Below are 24977 nucleotides of genomic sequence, written 5' to 3' on the forward strand. Positions count from 1 at the left end.
GTGCTCCGATCACGTCTAAAGCCGCATTGAGATTCGGGCAGGATGTTTTCGGTTACATGAGTTGCTACTCGATGTAACATGATCTTTGCTAGCACCTTCCCAGCTGCGGATAGTAGAGAGATACCTCTGCTGTTGCCGCAGTCTGCTTTGTCGCCTTTGCGCTTATAGATTGTTATGATGTTAGCATCCTTCCAATCTTGCGGGATGACTTCAGACGACCAGATGGCAGTGATCAGCTGGTGCATTCTGCGGTTCAGGACATATCCACCGTGCTTCAAGATTTCTCCCGGGATCTCCTCAAGGCCTGGGCTCTTGTTGTTTTTTAGACCCTTGATGGCCTTGAGTATCTCAGAGAAGCTGGGAGAGGAGTCCAGCAAGTCTACAGGGGGCAGGCATGGGAGGTCAGAGAGTATGTCTGTCTGTACAGGGTTTCAATCAATCAATCAATCAATCAATGTTTATTTATATAGCCCCAAATCACAAATGTCTCAAAGGACTGCACAAATCATTACGACTACAACATCCTCGGAAGAACCCACAAAAGGGCAAGGAAAACTCACACCCAGTGGGCAGGGAGAATTCACATCCAGTGGGACGCCAGTGACAATGCTGACTATGAGAAACCTTGGAGAGGACCTCAGATGTGGGCAACCCCCGCCCCCCCCTCTAGTTTGTGGTGTTCAGCAGTACCCTGAAGTGCTCAGCCCATCTGTCCAGGATCTGTTGTTTGTCCTTGTAGAGAGTGGTGCCGTCAGCTGATCTAACTGGGGTGATGTTTTTCCTCTGTGGGCCATAGATGGACTTGATGGAGTTGTAGAAGGCATGAGAGTTGTTGGTGTCTGCGTGATGTTGTATTTCGCGGGCCTTCTGTGTCCACCAGTCATTCTCCATGGCTCTGAGGGTGCGCTGGGATTCACTTCTGAGGCGGATGAGCTGAGCCTTCAGGACGGTGGATTGAGGGTTTGATATGTGAGCTGCAAGGGCCTTGTGTTTTGCCTAAAGCAGGTCATAGATTCCTGGCGCACTATTGTCAAACCAGTCTTGATGTCGCTTTCTGGTGTACCCTATAGACTCCACGGCCGCCTGGTGGAGGGCAGTGCGTACGGTGCTCCAGGTACGTCCAGTGTCCAGATCTGGTGGCACTTCAGGAATCTTGAACAGCTGATCTGCTACCTTTTTCCTGAGCTGGTTGACACATTGCGTGGACTTCAGTGCATCACAGTTGAGCCTCTTGGAAGTTGGTGTTTTTCTCTGTTGAGGACGTATTTCTAAGTCAATCTTTGTTCTGATGAGACGATGGTCAGTCCAACAGTCAGCTCCACGCATGGCTCTAGTGATGCGCACCTCCTTCCTGTCCGCGTGGCGGGTGATGATGTAATCTAGGAGATGCCAGTGTTTAGAGCGAGGGTGTTGCCAGGATGTTTTGTACTTGTTTTTCAGTTGGAACAAGGTGTTCGTGATGACCAGTTGATGCTCAGAACATAGAGTGAGAAGACGGAGACCATTGTTGTTGAGCTTGCCAACACCGTGCCGACCCATCACTTCCCTCCACAGCCCACTCTTGCGTTAAAATCCCCTAGAAGGATGAGCTTATCAGTGAGTGGTGTTTTGCTGATGACGGAGTGCAGTGAGGCATCGAACTCTTCCTTACATTGAGGGTCGGCAATCAGTGTTGGGGCATAGGCGCTGATGAGGGTGCAGTAACGGTTATTGGTGAGGGGAATCCTCCAGGTCATCAACCTTTCGCTAATGCCAACTGGAGATTCGGGAAGCTTCTGAAGTAGGGAGGTCCGCACAGCGAAGCCTACACCATGGAGGCGACGGGAGCCTTCCGGAAACCCTTTCCAGAAGAAAGTGTATCCTTCTCCAACCTCGGCTATGGAGTCCTCCCCATGGAAGCGGGTCTCGCTGAGGGCCGCAATGTTGATGTTATACCTCTTCAGTTCGTGCACCACCAACGCAGTTCTTCTGCGGGGACGAGATGAATCATCACGCACATCCAAAAGCGTACGGACGTTCCAAGTCGCTAGTGTGAGTGTCAGTCGGGTTTTATTCTTGTGTTTTCGACCGCATGGGAGGATGACCCGACAGCTGCGGTAGGCTGCCCGGGAGTGGAGGAACAGACCATTTTTAGGCCACATTTTCTAGGCCCTTCCCATCTCAGGGTGAGCAGGGTGGGGCTGCTCAGTCACGTGGGAAGCTGCCGAAGAGACACGCTGTTCCGTCCGGTACCTCAGCGAACGTCTATCCCACGCCGTCTGCGTGCAGAGTTGGGCTAGATACTCCCAGTCACATCCTGACCTGTATCTGCCACCCTTCTCCATCGCCGCAGGACTTGGAGGGGGGGGATGGGGTGGGAAAGGGGTTAGGGGTGTTTGGAGCAGGCCTGCTCAAAGAGTAGATTAGAGTGAAGGAAGTGGTGCGCAGTCACTACCCTCACTACCTTGGCTCCCCCCTACGTCTTCCAGTGGCATGAAAAGCTCATGACGACCTTCTGCAGGAAGGAGTTGCAGAAGACTGCCAGCACACCGGTCTGTTGATGGCTGCCTGATGCGGGTCTTCCCAACAGATTTGTCGTTAGGGGTTTACTCCCGAAGCCAAACACACACGGTACACCCAGTAGGCAGTGAGGCACCCTTAACCTTCATCCGCCTTTACTGCCGGGGGCGACGCGTCATTATCCGCCAGTTCCGCCGTTGAAGTTTTTGGATCGCGCTTCGTCTGGAACCTCCCCCTCAACCTTACCGCCATGGTTGAACCTACCAGGAGCCGGGGCTCCCGACGGCAACGCTCTTAGGTTCATTGGATCACACAAGGCTCTCCACCACACATATCATATACATACACACACACATAGCATATATATATATATATATATATATATATATATAAATATATATATATATATATATATATATATGTCTTGATTGGATTATCCAGAGAATAGTGCTCGATACCGTGGAACCCCTCATGAAACAGTTCTGTAGAGATGAAGTAGTCTTGTGATTTTTCCCACACCTATATATACATATATAAATATATATATATATACATATATATACATACATACATTATATATACAGTATATAATTTATATTTATTTAGCCGTTTTTGTTCACATGTTGAAGGTGTTTTAATGAATATACATGCATGTTTAACATATAGATTCCTATCTTTCATGAAGACAAGAATATAAGTTGGTGTATTACCTGATTCTGATGACTTGCATTGATTGGAATCTGACAGTATAGTGTTGTAACGTCCATGTTTTCAAATGGAGGAGAAAAAAAACGTTCCTCCTTTCTGTCCAATACCACATGAAACTCGTTGGTTTTTGGCATCTTATTAGTCCAGCTTCCATATTCGTTTTTATACACTTTACAAGAAATACAATGGCGGCAAACTCCGTAGTTTGCTAGCTTGTATGCTCTGTTTTTCGGAGACTCTTATTTTGTTAGGGCAGGCGCGATGGAGCGGCACTTTTATTGTGAAGACAGGAACTGTGCGATCAGTCTTTAGGCTTTTGACGGGAAGTACGGTTGAAATAAAAAGTGTCTTTTTTCCATTACACCTTTGATTGATTGATTGAAACTTTTATTAGTAGATTGCACAGTACAGTACATATTCCGTACAATTGACCACTAAATGGTAACACCCCAATACATTTTTCAACTTGCTTAAATCGGGTTTACGTGTGACGGTCATGTGACCGCCTGGCTCTGTTTGATTGGTCCAACGTCACCAGTGACCATGTGATTGGTGAAATGCAGGCATGCGTGGATTCTACTTTGAAGCTCTGTCATAAACCAAAACAAACATTAATAGATCGATTAAAAAAAAGTAGCAAGTAGCGAGCTGAATGTAGATAAATGGAGCGGCGTAAAAGTAGCATTTCTTCTCTATAAATATACTCAAGTAAAAGTAAACGTATGTTGCATAAAAACAACTCTTAGAAGTACAATTTATCCCAAAAGTTACTCAAGTAGATGTAACGGAGTAAATGTAGCGCGTTACTACCCACTCCTGGCTGTGACCCATACCCCACGTGTGGTTCCTGAGCTAGGTCTATTTTTCACGTGTTGACTAGGTGATGACAACTTTGGAGGAGGGGGATATTTGCGAGGTTTAGAAACTGGAGGCTTCTTTGGTTTCTCCTCAGCTTTCACTTTGAGTTCTGTTGTGACAAAAGGCAAGTCATCATAACAATGTTGGAGGACATACTGTATCAAATTAATCATCTCTCATCAGTGTTTATTTTAACAGCAGTTTTAGTCATAGTTTTTTAGGCTAAAATGTCTGTTTTTTTTTTTAAACCTTTTTAGTCATCTAATTTGATTTAGATTTAGTATAGTTTCAGTCGACTACATTACACAGCATTTTTGTCAGCAAAATTTAAACAAGTTTAGTTGACTAAAATATTGAATTGCTCAACGTGGACCCCGATTAAAACAAGTTGAAAAACTTATTCGGATGTTTCCATTTAGTGGTCAATTGTACGGAATATGTACTGTACTGTGCAATCTAATAATAGAAGTTTCAATCAATCAATCAATCAATCAATCAATCAATCAATCAATCATAAAAGACAAGGCCTCTTTAAAATTTCATTGAAAGCACCTTTATACAGGCTACCTGCGAGGAAGTTCTGCAAAATGATTTTCTGGTCAGGAATGATGTTGTTATAAATTTTTTGCTCCACAAGTCAATGTCAAAAAATATCTTTTAGGCACGATTTCAATTTTTTTCTGCTATGTCTCTGGCAAAACATATGCATTTTGAAGTGGTGTTGTGATGCTTTTTGCCACACTTTAGACCTTGCTTTTTGCACTGGGAACAAAAAATAATGTCCTTATACTGGACCCCGCTCTCTCCCTAGGGCACGATCTGAGGCATCTTGCAGTAGCAGCAAAAGCATTGCTATTGCGTGCGTGTGTGTGTGTGTATTTTCAAATGTCTATATACAGCTCATTTTGCTATATGTCTGTCTGTCATTCCTATCTATCTATCTATCCATCCATCTATCTATCTATCTATCTATCTATCTATCTATCTATCTATAAGTTCCTAACTTTTCCTCTTATCTTTCTTCCTAAGTGATTTCCATTCAAATTCATGACGTGTTCTTAAATGGCCAAATTGTTCCCACCGGCTGTTCTTAAGTTGCTGAATGCCAAATGGTTAGCGTGTGCATGTCTGTCATAATTTGCATATAAACACACCCTTATTTCCCCAATATGCATATGTAAACACCCTTAATTCCCCATATAAGGGCACAATTCCGTCTGAAAAGCCAAACATCAAACACACGGAGAAAACACAAACAAATTACGGAAGAGAAATTCACATTATCCTGGAGGATAATAAACATAAGTCATAAGTTTTAAGAAAGGGGGGACTGCTGACCTAGCCTAAAGCGTTCAAATAAATATTTGTCACTTCGGGCAGATAGGTCTACATGGTCGTGAAATATGCGCTCCCTCCCCAGGTCACATCTGCGGCATCTTGCAGTAGCAGCAAAAGCATTGCTATTGTGTGCGTGCGCGGGTGTGTATTTTTTAATGTCTATATATTGCTCATTTTGCTATATGTCTATCTGTCTGTCCTATCTATCCATCCATCCATCTATCTATCTATGATGTTAATTTAACATAAGACAATAGACATAAGGGAACTTGACACACTTAAGAACAAATAGGCCACCCTAAGAGTGCTCTGGGGCACTCGTAGATTTTGTTCTTACCTACGAACAAATCCCAGCTAAAAAACATTAGTGAATACAAAAATCTCCTTAAAAAATTTGTAAGTGGGCCTAAGAACAAAAGTTGTTCTTAAGAACGGTTGCAGAATGGGGTTCCCACAAAGTGAATTCATACAACTGCCAAAAATACCTTGCTAATATGAAACTAATATGAGATATAAGATGAAACCAAGGCGTCGTTCATTAGGTGGTGTGTTGATAGAGGTTTGCAATCACACTTCTTATACAATAATCAAAACATCTGAACCCCACACGAGCAAGCAGTGAAAATTAAAAACCTTTTCTAAGATAGACTCATTAAGTGATGAAAGAATGGGTGTTGATTATTCTTGGCACTCTACCTGGTTTGGTTGAGAAATTAGGTTTGAGTATTCCAGCAGAAGACCTCCGCAATAGTCTTTCTCCACTTTCATTATCAGAGTCAACGTAAGCTGCAAAGAAAAACAAAGAAAGCTCGAAGTGAAGCCAAAGCGACGCGGTGGATTTGTGATGTACATACGTACAGATGTTCTGCGGATAGATTTCCTCCCTGGATAGAGGGGTGAGACTGCCTTCTGTGTCTATGTCCATGAAGTACGTGAAGATGTCAGGTAGAGAAGCGCAGGTGACCTGATCAGACAACAAGACTTCTTTCAGCACTGAAGGAGCGATAGCTTTAACTGAAAATGTCACTTAATAAACAACATCTTGCCGATTGTATTGTACCATGTGTCCCGGCAAGAAATCTTTAAGTTCAAAGAACTCCGGCTTATTAGTGATTCCCAAAGCCCCAAAAAAGTATGCGGGATATAGAGCGTTTTCTATTCAGGCTCCAATACTCTGGAATTTCTTCCCGGTAACAGTTTGAGATGCTACCTCAGTAGAAGCATTTAAGTCCCATCTTAAAACTCATTTGTATACTCTAGCCTTTAAATAGACCCCGTTTTTAGACCAGTTGATCTGCCCCTCTCTCCCTTGTGGAGGGTGGGCAGGGGACACACAGATCCGGTGGCCATGGATGAAGTGCTGGCTGTCCAGAGTCGGGACCCAGGATGAACCACTCGCCTGTGCATCGGTTGGGGACATACTGTACATCTCTGCGCTGCTGATCCGTCTCCGCTTGGGATTGTCTCCTGCTGGCTCCACTATGGACGGGACTCTCACTACTATATTGGATCCGCTATGGACTGGACTCTCACTGTTATGTTTGATCAACTATGGACTGGACTTTCACAATATCATGTTAGACCTGCTCGACATCCATTGCTTTCGGTCAAGAGGTCTGATGTTGCAATGGACAAATGTCAAACCGATCTTTGTAGTGATATGGATATAACAAAGCGTTATGTATTGTTATCTATGACAGTACAAGTACAGCTATGGTTCATGTCATTTCAAGTGTCCTCAACAGTGTTGCATTGAAGTACACTCACGTAATTGAACATGTCAGAAAAACAGTAGGGAGAAGCAGAGTTTACTTAATCCTACCTACTCTACATATCAAAACAAATGGGACTTCCTCTGTGTAATGGACACACCTTACTACAATCCAAAATGCACACGTCCAAATGCCCAATGTACTTGCACCTTCAACACAACCTGCCTTAAATACAGTAGTTAACTTATTCTTATTTCCTTAATATAAATTGTATTTTTATACCTGTTTTTATTCTTACTGTCCTCTTTGATTATTATTTTTTGGGGGTTTTTCCTACAATTACTATTACTGTCTCATATACTGCTTATGAGACAGTAATAGTAAGTCTTCCTACAATTACTATTACTGTCTCATATACTGCTTATGGGGGCTTCACGGTGGAAGAGGGGTTAGTGCGTCTGCCTCACAATACGAAGGTCAAATCCAGGCTCGGGATCTTTCTGTGTGGAGTTTGCATGTCCACGTGAATGCGTGGGTTCCCTCCGGGTACTCCGGCTTCCTCCCACTTCCAAAGACACGCACCTGGGGATAGGTTGATTGGCAACACTAAATTGGCCCTAGTGTGTGAATGTGAGTGTGAATGTTGTCTGTCTATCTGTGTTGGCCCTGCGATGAGATGGCGACTTGTCCAGGGTGTACCCCGCCTTCCGCCCGATTGTAGCTGATATAGGCGCCAGCGCCCCCCGCCACCCCAAAAGGGAATAAGCGGTAGAAAATGGATGGATGGATGGATACTGCTTATGATTTTGCTGCAACTAGAACCTTAATTTCCTGGAGATAACTTGCACAATTTAATTTATAAACCCAGAAGTTACTGTACAAACATTTATATACTGTACACATACTGTACATATACAAGTACTGTACATACATACACTCTTGCATATAATCACGTTTAGTCAAACATATATTAACATTGTTGCCCTCTGGGAAACTGGGTAACACATGGCATCCTGACAATGCTTAACCTATTGTTACTATAACAATCTACAAGGCTAATATAGTTGGCTTCTCTTTCTTCCCCTCCATTTATATGCTTTCTTTTGAATTTCAAGTTATCAATACGTATATGTATTGTTGCATTTGAAGATTTTTGTTGTTGATAATAGAGGTAATTATTGGTATTATTTAGAGATGTCCGATAATATCGTGCTGCCGACATTATCGGCCGATAAATGCTTTAAAATGTATTATCAGGGATTATCCATCCATCCATCCATCCATCCATCCATCATCTTCCGCTTATCCGAGGTCGGGTCGCGGGGGCAGCAGCCTAAGCAGGGAAGCCCAGACTTCCCTATCTCCAGCCACTTCGTCTAGCTCTTCCCGGGGGATCCCGAGGCGTTCCCAGGCCAGCCGGGAGACATAGTCTTTCCAACGTGTCCTGGGTCTTCCCCGTGGCCTCCTACCAGCTGGACGTGCCCTAAACACATCCCTAGGGAGGCGTTCGGGTGGCATCCTGACCAGATGCCCGAACCACCTCATCTGGCTCCTCTCGATGTGGAGGAGCAGCGGCTTTACGTTGAGCTCCTCCCGGATGGCAGAGCTTCTCACCCTATCTCTAAGGGAGAGCCCCGCCACCCGGCGGAGGAAACTCATTTCGGCCGCTTGTACCCGTGATCTTATCCTTTCGGTCATGACCCAAAGCTCATGACCATAGGTGAGGATGGGAACGTAGATCGACCGGTAAATTGAGAGCTTTGCCTTCCGGCTCAGCTCCTTCTTCACCACAACGGATCGATACAACGTCCGCATTACTGAAGACGCCGCACCGATCCGCCTGTCGATCTCACGATCCACTCTTCCCCCACTCGTGAACAAGACTCCTAGGTACTTGAATTCCTCCACTTGGGGCAGGGTCTCCTCCCCAACCCGGAGATGGCACTCCACCCTTTTCCGGGCGAGAACCATGGACTCGGACTTGGAGGTGCTGATTCTCATTCCGGTCGGATTATCGGTATCTGTTTCAAAATTATCGGTATCGGTTTCAAAAAGTAAAATGTATGACTTTTTAAAACGCTGCTGTGTACACGGATGTAGGGAGAAGTACAGAGTGCAAATAAACCTTAAAAGCACTGCCTTTGCGTGCCGGCCCAATCACATAATATCTACGGCTCTTCACACACACAAGTGAATGCCACGCATACTTGGTCAACAGCCATACAGGTCACACTAAGGTTGGCCGTATAAACAACTTTAACACTGTTACAAATATGCGCCACACTGTGAACCCACACCAAAAAAGAATGACAAACACATTTTGGGAGAACATCTGCACTGTAACACAACATAAACACAACAGAACAAATACCCAGAACCCCTTGCAGCACTTACCCTTCCGGGACGCTACAATATATCCCCCTGCTAATTCCCCCACACCCACCTCAAGCCCACCCCCCCCGACCCCCGCCCACCTCAACCTCCTCATGCTATCTCAGGGAAAGCATGTCCCAAATTCCAAACTCCTGTTTTGAGGCATGTCAAAAAAAAGTATGCATTTTGTGACTTCAATAATAAATATGGCAGTGCCATGTTGGCATTTTTTTCAATTACTTGAGTTGATTTATTTTGGAAAACCTTGTTACATTGTTTAATGCATCCAGCGGGGCATCACAACAAAATTAAGCATAATAATGTGTTAATTCCATGACTGTATATATCTGTATCGGTTAATATCGGAATCGGTAATTAAGAGTTGGACAATATCGGAATATCGGATATCGGCAAAAAAGCCATTATCGGACATATCTAGTATAATTCATTATCAATAGTGTATTTGTATTGCTCCAGTTGTAGTGTAATAATGTTCATTGTCATTTCTGTATTATTTATTTCAATAACTGCTTCTTTGCTATCACTTTTACTACCATATTTGTACATACCCTACTTGCTGATGTTGTTCTGTTGTTGTTGTTGTTTTTGTTGTGTTTGCTGTTGTTGTCATCTCTTTGTCATATCCCCCTCTTGTCCCAGCAATTTCCCCCTCTGTCTTCCTTTTTTTCTCTTTCTATCCCCTCCTGCTCTGGCCCGACTGCACCAAGTAATAATATAAATCCATTTAATAAAGTTAAATACAAATAAGGCAACAAGAAAAGTATCCCACACTTAACTTTTGTAAAGTAAATTTGTACAGCCGATATGGGCATCTACATCAACTATATGATTTGCCTGAGTGGCTGGACAGGACAAAAAAATAAAAAAATTAACCCAGAATAGACACGTTACTGAAACCAGACAGTTGATAGAGGGGTTATGATAAATGGGTTGTACTTGTATAGCGCTTTTCTACCTTTAAGGTACTCAAAGCGCTTTGACACTACTTCCACATTTACCCATTCACACACACATTCACACACTGATGGAGGGAGCTGCCATGCAAGGCGCCAACCAGCACCCATCAGGAGCAAGGGTGAAGTGTCTTGCTCAGGACACAACGGACGTGACGAGGTTGGTACCAGGTGGGATTTGAACCAGGGACCCTCGGGTTGCGCACGGCCACTCTCCCACTGCGCCACGCCGTCCCCGGCTGATGATGGCTGGTATTGGAATATATCTCCTTTTTTCCACATTATTTTGAATGTGAAAATGTGTTTTAAATCAAAAGAAAGTTAAACTCAACTAGCGACACTTAACATATTGTGTCGGTGACATTTTAAGCAATTAAAAGATTGGCATCGACACAAGAATGCCATTCACCATTCTCTGATGTCCAACACCCAACAATTAGACTCACTCAGGGTTTCACATTTTCAGAAACACAACAAGAGCTAACTCACGGGATGTTTCACACCGATGGTGAAGCTGGCGTCGTGTTTGCGGATCACGCGATAGTGTTTGTATATGGGTCTGGAAATGGAGAGACAACATATTAAACCACACAAAGACAAATGGAACGATACAGGTGGAAATTTCATATGTGCATGTTTTTTTTTTTATATATGGTGCATCCAGAAAGTATTCACAGCGCTTTACTTTGTCCGCATTTTGTTATGTTACAGCCAATTTATATTATGCTAGATCCACTGTTCATAACTTTTATGAACAGAATGTCTAGGCGCAGTCAAGGCGTTGAGGGGATCCGGTTTGGTGGCTGCAGGATTAGGTCTCTGCTTTTTGCAGATGATGTGGTTCTGATGCCTTCATCTGGCCAGGATCTCCAGCTCTCACTGGATCGGTTTGCAGCAGAGTGTGAAGCGACCGGAATGAGAATCAGCACCTCCAAGTCCGAGTCCATGGTTCTCGCCCGGAAACAGGGGGAGTGCTATCTCTGGGTTGGGGAGGAGACCCTGCCCCAAGTGGAGGAGTTCAAGTACTTAGGAGTCTTGTTCACGAGTGAGGGAAGAGTGGATCGTGAGATCGACAGGTGCGGCGTCTTCAGTAATGCGGACGTTGTACCGATCCGTTGTGGTGAAGAAGGAGCTGAGCCGAAAGGCAAAGCTCTCAATTTACCGGTCGATCTACGTTCCCATTCTCACCTATGGTCATGAGCTTTGGGTCATGACCGAAAGGACAACATCACGGGTACAAGCGGCCGAAATGAGTTTCCTCCGCCGGGTGGCGGGGCTCTCCCTTAGAAATAGGGTGAGAAGCTCTGTCATCCGGGTGGAGCTCAAAGTAAAGCTGCTGCTCCTCCACATCGAGAGGAGCCAGATGAGGTGGTTCGGGCATCTGGTCAGGATGCCACCCGAACGCCTCCCTAGGGAGGCGTTTAGAGCACATCCAACCGGTATGAGGCCATGGGGTAGACCCAGGACACGTTGGGAAGACTTTGTCTCCCGGCTGGCCTGGGAACGCCTCGGTGATCCCCCGGGAAGAGCTGGACGAAGTGGCTGGGGAGAGGAAAGTCTGGGCTTCCCTGCTTATGCTGCTGCCCCCGTGACCCGACCTCGGATAAGCAGAAGAAGACGGATAGATGGATGGACAACATATGTGGCTCCCATTGTTTTCTTTACTTTGTGAAACGGGTCAAAATGGCTCTTTAAGTGGTAAAGGTTGCCGACCCCTGTCATAGGCCCTCATTGCAGTGCCAACGTGTCAGTCAGTTTGTGTTCAAAATATGATAATATTTACCCGTTAAGTTCTTCTCTGGTGCTAATAGCAAAGGCACGGCCGTCACTGTTGGGCCTTAACAGCAGGTTTCCTTTGCTGGCTTCTTGCTCCAGAAGAAGCTCCGCCTCCAAGCGAGACACTGGGTGGAAACAGCTGTGGGCCAGACATTAAACAGTGCACATTAGTAAACATTGTTACACTTCAGTATACACAGGCACCAGTAAATAGCGCTGGTTTTTTTGTGCCCCTATTCACAAGATGAGGCGTTCAAGTGCAGTGCATACTATGAGTGTTCAGACGTAGTCACATATCCCCAATGACATATGGTATACTAACAAGAAAAAGAAGCAAACAATATTCATTGAATTGACGAAATAATCAATATTGTGACAGAGAAACTATTAAAAACGTAGAAATGCAAGTCGCGCCATACTAATGCAGGAGGCAGCTTTTTTGCCAGCTATGAATGATAAAATAATATCAAAACATTGGCTATTTATCCATGAGAATATGAAGAAGCTGCTGATAGTGTGTTTGACAAAGAAGCAGCTCAAAGGAGATACCAGAGAAGTTGGTTCTCCTAAGTATAAACGACACACTTTGGAGCTTGTGTGAGTTCCCCTTTACCATTTCAGGGTGCGAGTGTCCAACAACCAAAAGCCCCCCTGATGAAGAATAATGTCAGCCTCTATTTGATTACATGATCACCTATTTGAATACAAAAATACTTTTGACCACTAAGTTACTGCTTTATTTACAGCAAGTGATTAAAAGTCCATTGTTTTTGGCTTCTACGGCAGCAAGGCGCCGACTAATGGTAGATATTTATATATATGTATATATATATATATATATATAATATATATGTGTGTGTGTGTGTGTGAAAAATCACAAGACTACTTCATCTCTACAGAACTGTTTGATGAGGCGTTCCCTCAATCGTCAGGAGATCACTATTCTCTGGATAATCCAATTAAAACATATCCCTCTCTCTCTCTCTCTCTATTTATATATATATATATATATATATATATATATATATATATATATATATATATATATATATATATATATATATATGTATAAACAAATGTTTAAATATATGTATATAATTATATACGTATATATATATACATATATATATATATATACATATATTTCTACACATATATATACATTCATATTTATATATATATATATATATATATATATATATATATATATATATATATATATATACATATATTTCTACACATATATATACATACATATTTATATACATATATATATATACATATTACGCTCTACCACGATATCGAGCACTATTCTCTGGATAATCCAATCAAGACATTATATATATATATAATGGCCCGAGTGCGATGATGTCACGTTATCGATGGCAAAATGCATTTTTAGACAGTATGATTCGCCTGAGCGACTAGGAGACACAGAGTAACAAGCGGTAGAAAACAGATTAAAAAGGACAGATTAAAAATAATGATAATTAAAAAAATAAAGAAAAATACAGTATATATATATATATATATATATATATATATATATATATATATATATATATATACACACACATATATATATATATGTATATATATATACACATATATACACATACATATATAAATATACATACATACATACATATATAGAGACATATACACACACACACACATATATATATATATATATATATATATATATATATATATAATTTTTATGTATTTATTTTATTAAACTGCAGACCGCGGGATGGATTTTGGATGCTGGCTGGCCGAATCCGGGCCGTAGTTTGGGGAACCATGGACTACTCGCACATGGCAACGGTGTAAAAAGACAGCCAATAAAGGGTTCCTGCTTCACACATTTCTAAATGCGCACACACACGCTTATCAAAATATGGACAGACAGTTCTTTTGTTACACAACGACAAATCATATTACACACAGAAAGACAACTTAAAGGGGAACTGAAGTTTTTTTGTTTTTTTTTGCCAACTGTTAGCAATCATTATGGAAGGAATGACGACCGGCTTCCTCCCACTTCCAAAGACATGCACCTGGGGATAGGTTGATTGGCAACACTAAAAATTGGCCCTAGTGTGTGAATGTGAGTGTGAATGTTGTTTGTCTATCTGTGTTGGCCCTGCGATGAGGTGGCGACTTGTCCAGGGTGTACCCCGCCTTCCGCCCGATTGTAGCTGAGATAGGCGCCAGCGCCCCCCGCGACCCCAAAAGGGATTAAGCGGTAGAAAATGGATGGATGGATTAAAAAAAAAAAAGCATTCTAAATTGTAAATAAAAGTGCCATTACAGCGGAGCCAATGGGAGCTCCTCTATTTCGCCCATAAAATCCAATAAATAAGCATTCAAAATGTCATTCCGTGACTTGAATATTAACCAAGTATTGGTGATGTTATTATAAGCGCTAACGCAGACGGACTATTTATATTGGTTGACGTGCTCACTTACGTGTACCCTTATGTTTACATCATCGAGTGTTCTGCTATTTACTCGCTTCCTTGCTCCCTGTAAGTTTATTCAAGATCATAAATCATGCCTCTCACCTGGACTTGTATGTCCAGGTCAGCTGTGATTCTACTTAATAAAAAACTTTGTCCATTTGTCGAAGGGAGACAAAAAAATGCGGGCTACGTTGGATGTAATTAAAAAAAGTAGCATGTGCTTTGTATTACCTGGCCGACGAGGGAAGACTACGGAAAATGCTTTTGGATTGGTAAAGCAGACTGTATCAGTTATTGTCCGCCATGTATGTCGCGGACTCAACATCTAGGTCATGGGTGTCAAACTCTGGCCCGCGGGCCAAATTGTCCCGCCGTACAATTTCATTTGGCCCTTGAGGCAATATCAAATTAACATTAGAGCTGGCCCGCTGTTACACTGCATTCGCCGCTAATACTCATACTTGCCAACACTCCGGATTTTCCAACCATTCTCCCAAATTTCTCAAGATTTCCACCGGGACAACAATGTTGGGGGCATGCCTAAAAGGCACTGCCTTTAGCGTTGTCTACAATATGTTGTCACGTCCGCTTTTCCTCAATACAAACAGCGTCATATAATATATGCAACTTATACACACATTTAAGTGAATGCCCTGCATACTTGCTCAACAGCCATACAGGTCAGACTGAGGGTGGCGGTATAAACAACTTTAACACTGTTAAAATATGCGCTGCACTGTGAACCCACACCAAACAAGAATGACAAACACATTTCGGGAGAACATCCTCACCGTAACACAACATAGACACAACAGAACAAATACCCAGAACCCCTTGCAGCACTAACTCTTCCGGGACAGTACAATATGCACCCCCCGCTACCACCTAACCCCACCCCCCCAACCCGATCCATCGCATTGTTATTTTATTTTAAGATTTATTAGCCTGTGGAAAAATGTAATGTTGATATTTACCTCAGAAGGCTGCAAATAGAAAAGAGCCATTAAATGTTTTATAAAAATGGTATTTAATTTACCATTGATGTTTTTTGTTTGGTTTTTGAAAGTTGATTTTGCACTATTAAGTTATATAAGTATTGCTTGTTCCATATTCAGTGGTAAAGCAAATCAGAGTAACAAACTGAGCAATGATTAACAATTTATTCATGCACTCTCTTGCTACTTCAAGACTTGAATGTTTGATTCACTCATTATTGTTATTTTATTTTCGAATGTATTATTAGCCTGTGGAAAAAGTTTATTTTGATATTTACCTCAGAAGGCTGCAAATAGAAAAGAGGCATTACATTTTTATTTAAATTTTATTTGATATGCCATTGATATTTTTTAATTATTATTATTATTATTTGAAACTTGATTTTGCATGTCACTATAAAGTTATATAAGCTTTGCTCGTTCAATATTCAACGCAACACTTGTTTGGGTCCCCATTAAAAGGTTAATTTGTTCAACCCTTGACCCCGGCTTTGTTCAGTTTAAAATTTCGGCCCACTGTGTATTTGAGTTTGACACCCCTGATCTAGGTCCAGAGTATATGAAGTGACCAAAAAGGAATGGACAATAAAGGTGCTAGTGGGGTGTATAATATAGTCAGGGTGGTTGGGGACGACTGATGTATATCATATATTTCCAAAAGGTTCAACCGCCACCCGCCCGAATCTATTTAAATTCTATTTTTTCGTCATGTCACCCGCCCGACCCGCGGTTTATCCGCGAACTCCGCGGATGAGACCGCAAACCGCGCATCTCTAATCCTCGCTCAAATTAATGGGGAAAATCGCCGCTTTCTCGGTCCGAATCGCTCTTGCTGCTGGTGGCATATGATTATAAACAATGTGAGGATGTGAGGAGCCCCACAACCCGTGACGTCACGCGCACATCGTCTGCTACTTCCGGTAAAGGTAGGGCTTTTTTATTAGCGACAAAAAATTGCGAACTTTGTCGTCAATGTTCTTTACTAAATCTTTTCAGCAAAAATATGGCAATATCGCAAAATGATCAAGTATGACTCATAGATTGGACCTGCTATCCCCGTTTCAATAAGAAAATCTCATTTCAGTAGGCCTTTAAATACTCACTTTGGCATTTCCACAACAGGGTCAACTGGTACAGGTACATGTTTTAGCCTTTTCATTTCCTTTTCCACCACCTCTTTCAGCCTTAGCATTTGTCCAGGCAGCAGGTTGAGTGAGGAAGACACTGACAGCTACATGCACACAAACAACAATCTCATGTTAAACATTTGAAGGCTAGGACATAAGCTGATATTTAACTTTCGTTAATAAAATTATAAAGTGGAACTTCTAAGGTCAAACATGTTCACTTGGTTGTCGTCCAAGTTGTTCTAATTGTAACTGAATTACTTTGGTCCAGGCTCAAACTATCACCATTTTAACACAATAACTGTACAAGTGAGGTTTTAGGCAACATTTTAACATTCATAACTGTCATACTGGTTTAAAAATAAGTCAATCCCTGTATTATAAAATTAAAACAGAGTAAAAGTAGTCGTAACATGTTCTAAATATGTGGCATTGTTTAGCTTCAAATAAATATACTTTACAAAAGACCACGTATTTGTGCTGCTTTTGACATGACAAAGAATCATGACATTTGTCAAGCTGAAGAAAGAGTCCTCTCGGGTCCTTTTGGCTCATGGGACTCTGGAGGCAGCAGACAGGTACCGACAACCCAAGTGGTGTGTGGCTTTGGCAGTTATAGAGGGAAAAACCTGGACATGGGAGGAGTTCGGAGAAGCCATGGTGAACGACTTCCTGACGGTTTTGATGCGATTCTGGACCCCCACCTCAGGAGGGGGAAGCAGTGCACTGTCAATACCGTGTATAGTGTGGACGGTGTGCTGCTGACGTTGACTAAATATGTTGTGGATCACTGGAAGGAATACTTCGAAGACCTCCTCAATCCCACCTACATGTTTTCCATTGAGGAAGCAGTGCCTGGGGACTCAGCGGTGGGCTCTCCTATTTCTGGGGCTGAGGTTTGCCAAGGTAGTTGAGAAGCACCTGGGTTGGATGAGATCCGAACAGAGTTCCTTAAGGCTCTGGATGCTGTGGGGCTGTAGTGGTTGAACAGCATCACGTGGACATCGTGGGCGGTGCCTTTGGATTGGGAGACTGGGGTGGTGTTTGCTTTATTCAAAAAGGGGATCTGGTGGGATAGGATAGTCGAACCTCGGATTCAGGAGGCACAGTGTAGGAATATAAAACTGATGGTTTGGTTTCTCCAAGTTAGGAGTCCTTCTTTTTTGACCTGAGATCCTCCAGGTACTGCAGACCTGTTTAATGATGCTTGCTTGTAATAAAGCAACTTTTTGTTTAGCAAAGCCTCTCCGACGTCTCTTTTGATCCAGCCGCACTGCCATGGCACCCTTTTGTCCGGACGAGGATGACGAGACCAGAAATACGTATCATGGCAATTCCAACTTGGAAAACACCGTAGATGGGCAAACTCTTCAGGCCAAGACTCAGCTGTCTACCTGCCCTGTAATGAAGTGGCGGGCCAAGTCTGGCCCCCGGGCCTTGAGTTTGACACCTGTGTTGTAGAGTGCTATTGGGTCCATTTTTACACTCTGTGTTACATTAACATTGATATTATACATTAGGGCCCATAGATGTAAATGCCGTTAAATGTAGCTTTGATTGAGCAAGCTACTTTTGCCGTGTAGCTTGTAATGTAGCTTACTAAAACTCTGCTTCACTTTATTGGAGAGCAACTTGTAGTTCAGCTTACTACATTTTCCAAGTAGCTTGCACATTCCTGCATTTGGGCATTACGTTCTGAACAGATGTCAGGAAGATCATTAATATGTACACTAAACAGCAGGGGCCCCAAGTCTAATCCTTGGAAAACCCCTACTGGGCTGTCCATAAGGGAGAACACCCATCCATCCATCCATTTTCTACCGCTTATTCCCTTTCGGGGTTGCGGGGGGCGCTGGCGCCTATTTCAGCTACAATCGGTGCTCTTAAATCTTGTTAAATGTTTTCAGTTTTTCATATATGATTTGAGCAGTTTTAGTTTATATTCTGCCATGTTGTGAGATGATCATTTTAATAAATGCATTTTACAATTTACTAAGTTCCAGTAAATCAACAGATTGGTTCCCCAAACTTTCTGACTCGGGAGCTTCATGCCGCATTGGGTTGAAAAAAATTGAGACCGGATTTTGGGGACCCTTGATCTAGAGTATTGCAATACATACCATTTGACACATTTGCAAGGACAAGTATAAATACATTAGATATGCCTGTCTTTGTAAGGCCAACACAACATTTATTAAAGATTATTTTGGGTTAATTTCCTGAACAAATAACACAATTTAACCCCAAGCTCCATTCGATGACCAAATATCATGAGTTAATCAGTGTTACCCGTATTTCCACACACACTGTACTGGTACATGGGACTTAATTGAGAATAAACACACACAAAATGTATGCAATTTGGATTTTTCACCTGTTATCTCCTATAACAGCTAATGGGCCGTATGTAGCCCATGAGAAAATTTGATCCGATCCAACATGCATGTCATAAAAGTGTCCAAAAAAAAACATATATTATGTTAAGTCCTTGTATATAAATAAGTCAGTTTGCAATCAAATACGGCAAAACCCTTACCTCATTTTTAAAGGACCTTTTCTCCACGTATCCCTCGTAGTAGTAGTGTGGCAGCTTCCTCATATTCCGTACCTGTAGATTGTTCATTGTGAAACTTCTCCAGATAAGCTATGACAACAACAACAACAACAACAACAAAGAAAAATCTCTTTTAAAAGGGCTCCCAGTAAGCAAACATGTTCACTCTGAGCCGGCTAAAAGCAGGGAAGTAAATTTGTTATATAATTTGGTCTCAGTCATTTGTGGTTAGATGAGACTTCCTTGTTCTTATAAGCCTTGTATAGGCTCATGGTCAAAAATGTCGTCCGAGTTTCGGTGCAACCCATGCTTACCAACCTTGACACCTCAGAATTCGGGAGATGGGGGAGTTTGGTGGTAGCGGGGTTGGTGTGTATATTGTAGCATCCCGGAAGAGTTAGTGCTGCAAGGGATTATGGGTATTTGTTCTGTTGTGTTCATGTTGTGTTACGGTGCGGATGTTCTCCCGAAATGTGTTTGTCATTTTTTTTGGTGCGGGTTCAAAGTGTGGCACATATTTGTAACAGTGTTAAAGTTGTTATACGGCCACCCTCAGTGTGAACTGTATGGTTGTTGACCAAGTATGCTTGCATTCTCTGATGTGTGTCGCATATATTGTGTGACTGGGCACACTGTTTGTACGGAGGAAAAGCGGACGTGACGACAGGTTGTAGAGGACGCTAAAGGCAGTTCCTTTAAGGCAGTGGTTCTCAACCTTTTTTCAGTGATGTACCCCCTGTGAACATTTGTTTGATCCAAGTACCCCCTAATCAGAGCAAAGCATTTTTGGTTGAAAAAAAGAGATAAAGAAGTAAAATACAGCACTATGTCATCAGTTTCTGATTTATTAAATTGTATAACAGTGCAAAATATTGCTCATTTGTAGTGGTCTTTCTTGAACTATTTGGAAAAAAATATGTAAAAATAACCAAAAACTTGTTGAAAAATAAACAAGTGATTCAATTATAAATAAAGATTTCTACTAATAAAAGTAATCATCAATTTAAAGTGCCCTCTTTGGGGATTGTAATAGAGATCCATCTGGATTCATGAACTTAATATTAAACATTTCTTCACAAAAAAGGACTCTTTAACATCATATTTATTGAACATGTCCACTAAAATGAATATTGCATTGTTGCATTTCTTTTATATTCATATTTTGTTGAAGTATTATTCAATAAATATATTTATAAAGCTGAATTGTTGCTATTTTCAAAATATTTAAATAAAAATCTCACGTACCCCTTGGCAAACCTTCAAGTACCCCCAGGGGTACGCTTACCCCTATTTGAGAACCACTGCTTTAAGGCACTTCCCCAATATTGTTGTCCGGGTGAAAATCGGGAGAAATTCGGGAGAATGTTTGCCCTGGGAGATTTTTGGGAGGGGCACTGAAATTCGGGAGTCTCCTGGGAAAATCGGGAGGGTTGGCAAGTATGGTGCAACCTTGGAGAGAGCCAAATAAGAAGAGCAAACTACAAATATCTCATCGTTACTGCTGATACTGCAAATAATATCAATAGGTCGTCATGTTCAGATTGATGTTTTGTGTCAACACATTTGACAAAAATATGCACACATATTGTGCATTATTTACTAGGGGTGTACAGAGGTGGGTAGTAACGCGCTACATTTACTCCGTTACATTTACCTGAGTAACTTTTGGGATGAATTGTACTTCTACGAGTAGTTTTTATGCAACATACTTTTACTTTTACTTGGGTATATTTATAGAGAAGAAACGCTACTTTTACTCCGTTCCATTTATCTACATTGAGCTCGCTACTCGCTACTTTTTTTTAATCGATCTATTAATGTTTGTTTTGGTTAATGACAATCTACGCATGCCTGCGTTTCACCAATCACATGCAGTTGGACCAATCAAACAGAGCCAGGCGGTCACATGACCCGACTTAAACAAGTTGAAAAACGTATTGGGGTGTTACCATTTAGAGGTCGATTGTACGGAATATGTACTGTACTGTCCAATCTAATAATAAAAGTTTCAATCAATCAATCAAAAGTGTAAAGGAAAAATGACACTTTTTATTTCAACCGTACTTCCTGTCAAAAGCCTAAAAGGCTGATCGCACAGTTCCTGTCTTCACAATAAAAGTGCCGCTCCATCGCGCCTGCGCTAACAAAATAAGAGTCTCCAAAAGCCAGCGCAAACAAGCTAGCAAGCTACGGAGTTTGCCGCCAATGTATTTCTTGTAAAGTGTATAAAAACGAATATGGAAGCTGGACAGATAAGATGCCAAAAACCAACGACTTTCATGTGGTATTAGACAGAAAAGAGGAACTTTTTTTCTCCTCCATTTCAAAACGTGGACGTCTGATTCCAATCAATGCAAGTCATCAGAATCAGGTAATACACCAACTTATATTCTTGTCTTCATGAAAGATAGGAATCCATATGTTTAACATGCATGTATATTCATTAAAACACCTTCAACATGTGAACAAAATAGGCAAAATGAATAAATATAAATTATATACTGTATATATAAATGTATGTATATATATGATATCCATCCATCCATTTTCTACCGCTTATTCCCTTTCAGGGTCGCGGGGGGCGCTGGCGCCTATCTCAGCTACAATCGGGCGGAAGGCGGGGTACACCCTGGACAAGTCGCCACCTCATCGCAGGGCCAACACAGATAGACAGACAACATTCACACTCACATTCACACACTAGGGACCATTTAGTGTTGCCAATCAACCTATCCCCAGGTGCATGTCTTTGGAGGTGGGAGGAAGCCGGAGTACCCGGAGGGAACCCACGCAGTCACGGGGAGAACATGCAAACTCCACACAGAAAGATCCCGAGCCTGGATTTGAACCCAGGACTGCAGGACCTTCGTATTGTGAGGCAGACGCACTAACCCCTCTGCCACCGTGAAGCCCTATATATGATATGTGTGTATAAATTATTTGTGTGTGTATGTATTATATGTGTGTGTATAAATGATATGTGTGTGTATGTATATGTATATATGAGGTAGATCACCTCGACTTGGTCATTTACTAAGTAATTGATAAATGTTGAAAAACTTATTGGGGTGTTACTATTTAGTGGTCAATTGTACAGAATATGTACTGTACTGTGCAATCTACTAATACAAGTTTTAATCAATCAATCAATCAATACAATGAATGCCTGAGGCTATGGTGCTGTTAAGTTATTGTGGCTCAATGTGCCATTTTTTTAATTGTATTTTAATGTACTATTATTTAATAAATATTATTGTTTTAGTTGCTTAAGAGGTATTCCTGGCTCTGAATTTGCTCATTGCTATTTTTATGTTTTTGTGCATTATTTGTTACCGTAATCAGGTTACTCATCAGTTACTCAGTACTTGAGTAGTTTTTTCACAACATACTTTTTACTTTTATTGAAGTAAATATTTGGGTGACTACTCCTTACTTTTACTTGAGTAATAAATCTCTAAAGTAACAGTACTCTTACTTGAGTAAAATTTCTGGCTACTCTACCCACCTCTGGGGGTGTAATAGTTTATGTATTTGTATTAAACCGTTTCGGTACGGGGGTTTCGGTTCGGTGGGGAGGTGAACCGAACAAGTTTCCAGACGTACATATTAAGTAGCGTAAACAATACTCAAAATGCCGGACATTTGAGGCATTTAAGAAACTTTGCCCGGTGAAAAGAGGTCAGTCTATCCTAACCCGGTCAGGTGCTCGCAGTGACCGGGCTAGGATAGACTGACCTTAAGTCCTCTTTTCACCGGACATGTCCCCTTTTGCGGCGCTGTAAGGGCAGAGTTTCTTAAATGCCTCAAATGTCCGGCATTTTGAGTGATAGTTGCGTGTATTAACAATGTACGTTCAGGGTTGAGAAGGGGTGCGCAGCAGCAGCATTCGTGAGGGAGGGGCAGAGAGCGAGAGAGTTAGGATAAACGTGCATCCGTCTCCAGGCTCTGCTTTTTATCCACTGATTTATCACATTTAATTTTTTATTATATAAAGCAGGGGTGTCAAAAGTGTGTCCTGGAGGCCATTTGCTGCCCACAGCTAATGTTTTAAAGGCCCACGGCACATTCTAACAATACTAAATTAAGGTCAAATGTAATTTAGAAAAAGTTGCAATGTTGACTAATAAAACGAAGCTGTTTTTTCTTTCTTTCAAACTGTCATTGCTCAAAACATAATATTGAATCAAAATCAATGTTATTATGAATTATTGACCTATCCAAGGTTCCCATTACTTCACATTAAATATTCCACTAAGAAAAATATTTTTGGTGGAAGATTTTGCAAATTTGGTAAATAAATAACCAAAATAATTATAATTTGTTTTCTCACTGTACCGAAAATGAACCGAACCGTGATCTCTAAACCGAGGTATGTACCGAACCGAAATTTTTGTGTACCGTTACACCCCTATTATTTACACAAGTAGAACAAAGCTCTTGAGGAAAATAACATGCATTTTTTCATTATTTTTATTTTTTCAAGATGGCACCGCTCTAGTGGCTGCCGGTGGCAGGAACTCTATGCTCTTGTGTCATCCTTTTGTGTTCCTGATGTTTCCCTCTTGTCTTCATGTGTTTAGTTTTTTTTGTGCCTTTTGTTTCGGGACCCTTTGGGACTGTGTGACAAGGGGTGGCACTTTCGTGACTTCCGGTGTGCTTATTTTGTGGACTTCTGGATCTGCCTCCTGGGAGCCTTTTGGCCATGGAGACCAGCTGTTGGGTCCCTGCCACATCAGAGTCCGTTTGGACTACGTATCTTAGCTGAATGAGCAGGTGTCGGACACCTCAGTCTCCTGAGACGCATCCTCCCTTATCCATGCAGACTGGACACTGGCCGGGACTGGAGTCGGCTCTCTTGGTTGCTCCTGTCTCTGGCCATGCCAAACCCACCGCAGCAGACGATGGCATGGAACACCGCAGAGGCCACCACAGTGTATATGTTTTTTTCATTTTTTGTACATGTATGTAGAAATGGCTGGTTGCATCAGCTCTGCTCTTTTAATGTCCTTTGTGTTCTTTGATGTTTCCCTCTTACACACATGCTTATGTGTGCTATGGCTATGAGTTTTTTTCTTCTGTTGGCCTTTGTCTGGACCCCCTCTCCAGGGGCCCAGGCTTGGACTGAATTTTTTTTCTCTTCCTCTTTTGATATGGATGTAATAAGATGTTTCTCTCTCAAATCAAATAACGGTCCTATGTGTACGGTATGAATTCACAATCAATTTTCAGGTCTCGCACGTAAGTGCCAATGTTTGTCATGAACTATTATCTTTTCGAGACTGACTCCATCGAAAGCCTTCTTGTAGTCAATACAAGACAAATACACTTTCTTGTCCACTTCGCAGTATCGTTTTAGATTGTAGTTAGATTGCAAAGTCCTTTTGCTGTTCTGTTTCTAGTCATTAGGCTTCTTAGGAGTTCACTGCTTTTGTCTTCAATCTCAATATTTCTGTTTCAAAAGGGAATGATTCATACTAACATGTGTATTAGATTTATTAAACTCAGTGTTCTATATTCTATCACACCACATGACGACTTTCGGTTTCTTTGGTCTGCATAGTGTCACAATCCGCGCCTCGGATTGTTTATGGTTTTGAC

General features: G+C 41.8%; 1 protein-coding gene across 3 annotated transcripts in view; it reads right to left on the reverse strand.

Annotated features, from left to right (window-relative positions):
• LOC133543955 (signal-transducing adaptor protein 2-like) overlaps positions 1-24977 on the reverse strand; it is a 40969-nt gene that overhangs the window by 14728 nt on the left and 1264 nt on the right. For 2 of the 3 annotated variants that reach the window (XM_061888901.1, XM_061888902.1), the window contains exons 2-7: positions 19362-19469; positions 16802-16929; positions 12246-12377; positions 10952-11021; positions 6262-6367; positions 6100-6189 (exon numbers count right to left, since the gene is read on the reverse strand). In XM_061888901.1, coding sequence (XP_061744885.1) covers positions 6100-6189; positions 6262-6367; positions 10952-11021; positions 12246-12377; positions 16802-16929; positions 19362-19469 — 634 coding nt within the window. Of the gene's footprint in view, positions 1-3572; positions 4175-6099; positions 6190-6261; positions 6368-10951; positions 11022-12245; positions 12378-16801; positions 16930-19361; positions 19470-24977 lie in introns of those variants that run through there. The other variant, XM_061888900.1, reaches the window with a different exon arrangement.

This window comes from Nerophis ophidion, linkage group LG26 (assembly GCF_033978795.1).
Source record: "Nerophis ophidion isolate RoL-2023_Sa linkage group LG26, RoL_Noph_v1.0, whole genome shotgun sequence".
In the NCBI taxonomy this organism is placed as follows: Eukaryota; Metazoa; Chordata; class Actinopteri; order Syngnathiformes; family Syngnathidae; genus Nerophis; species Nerophis ophidion.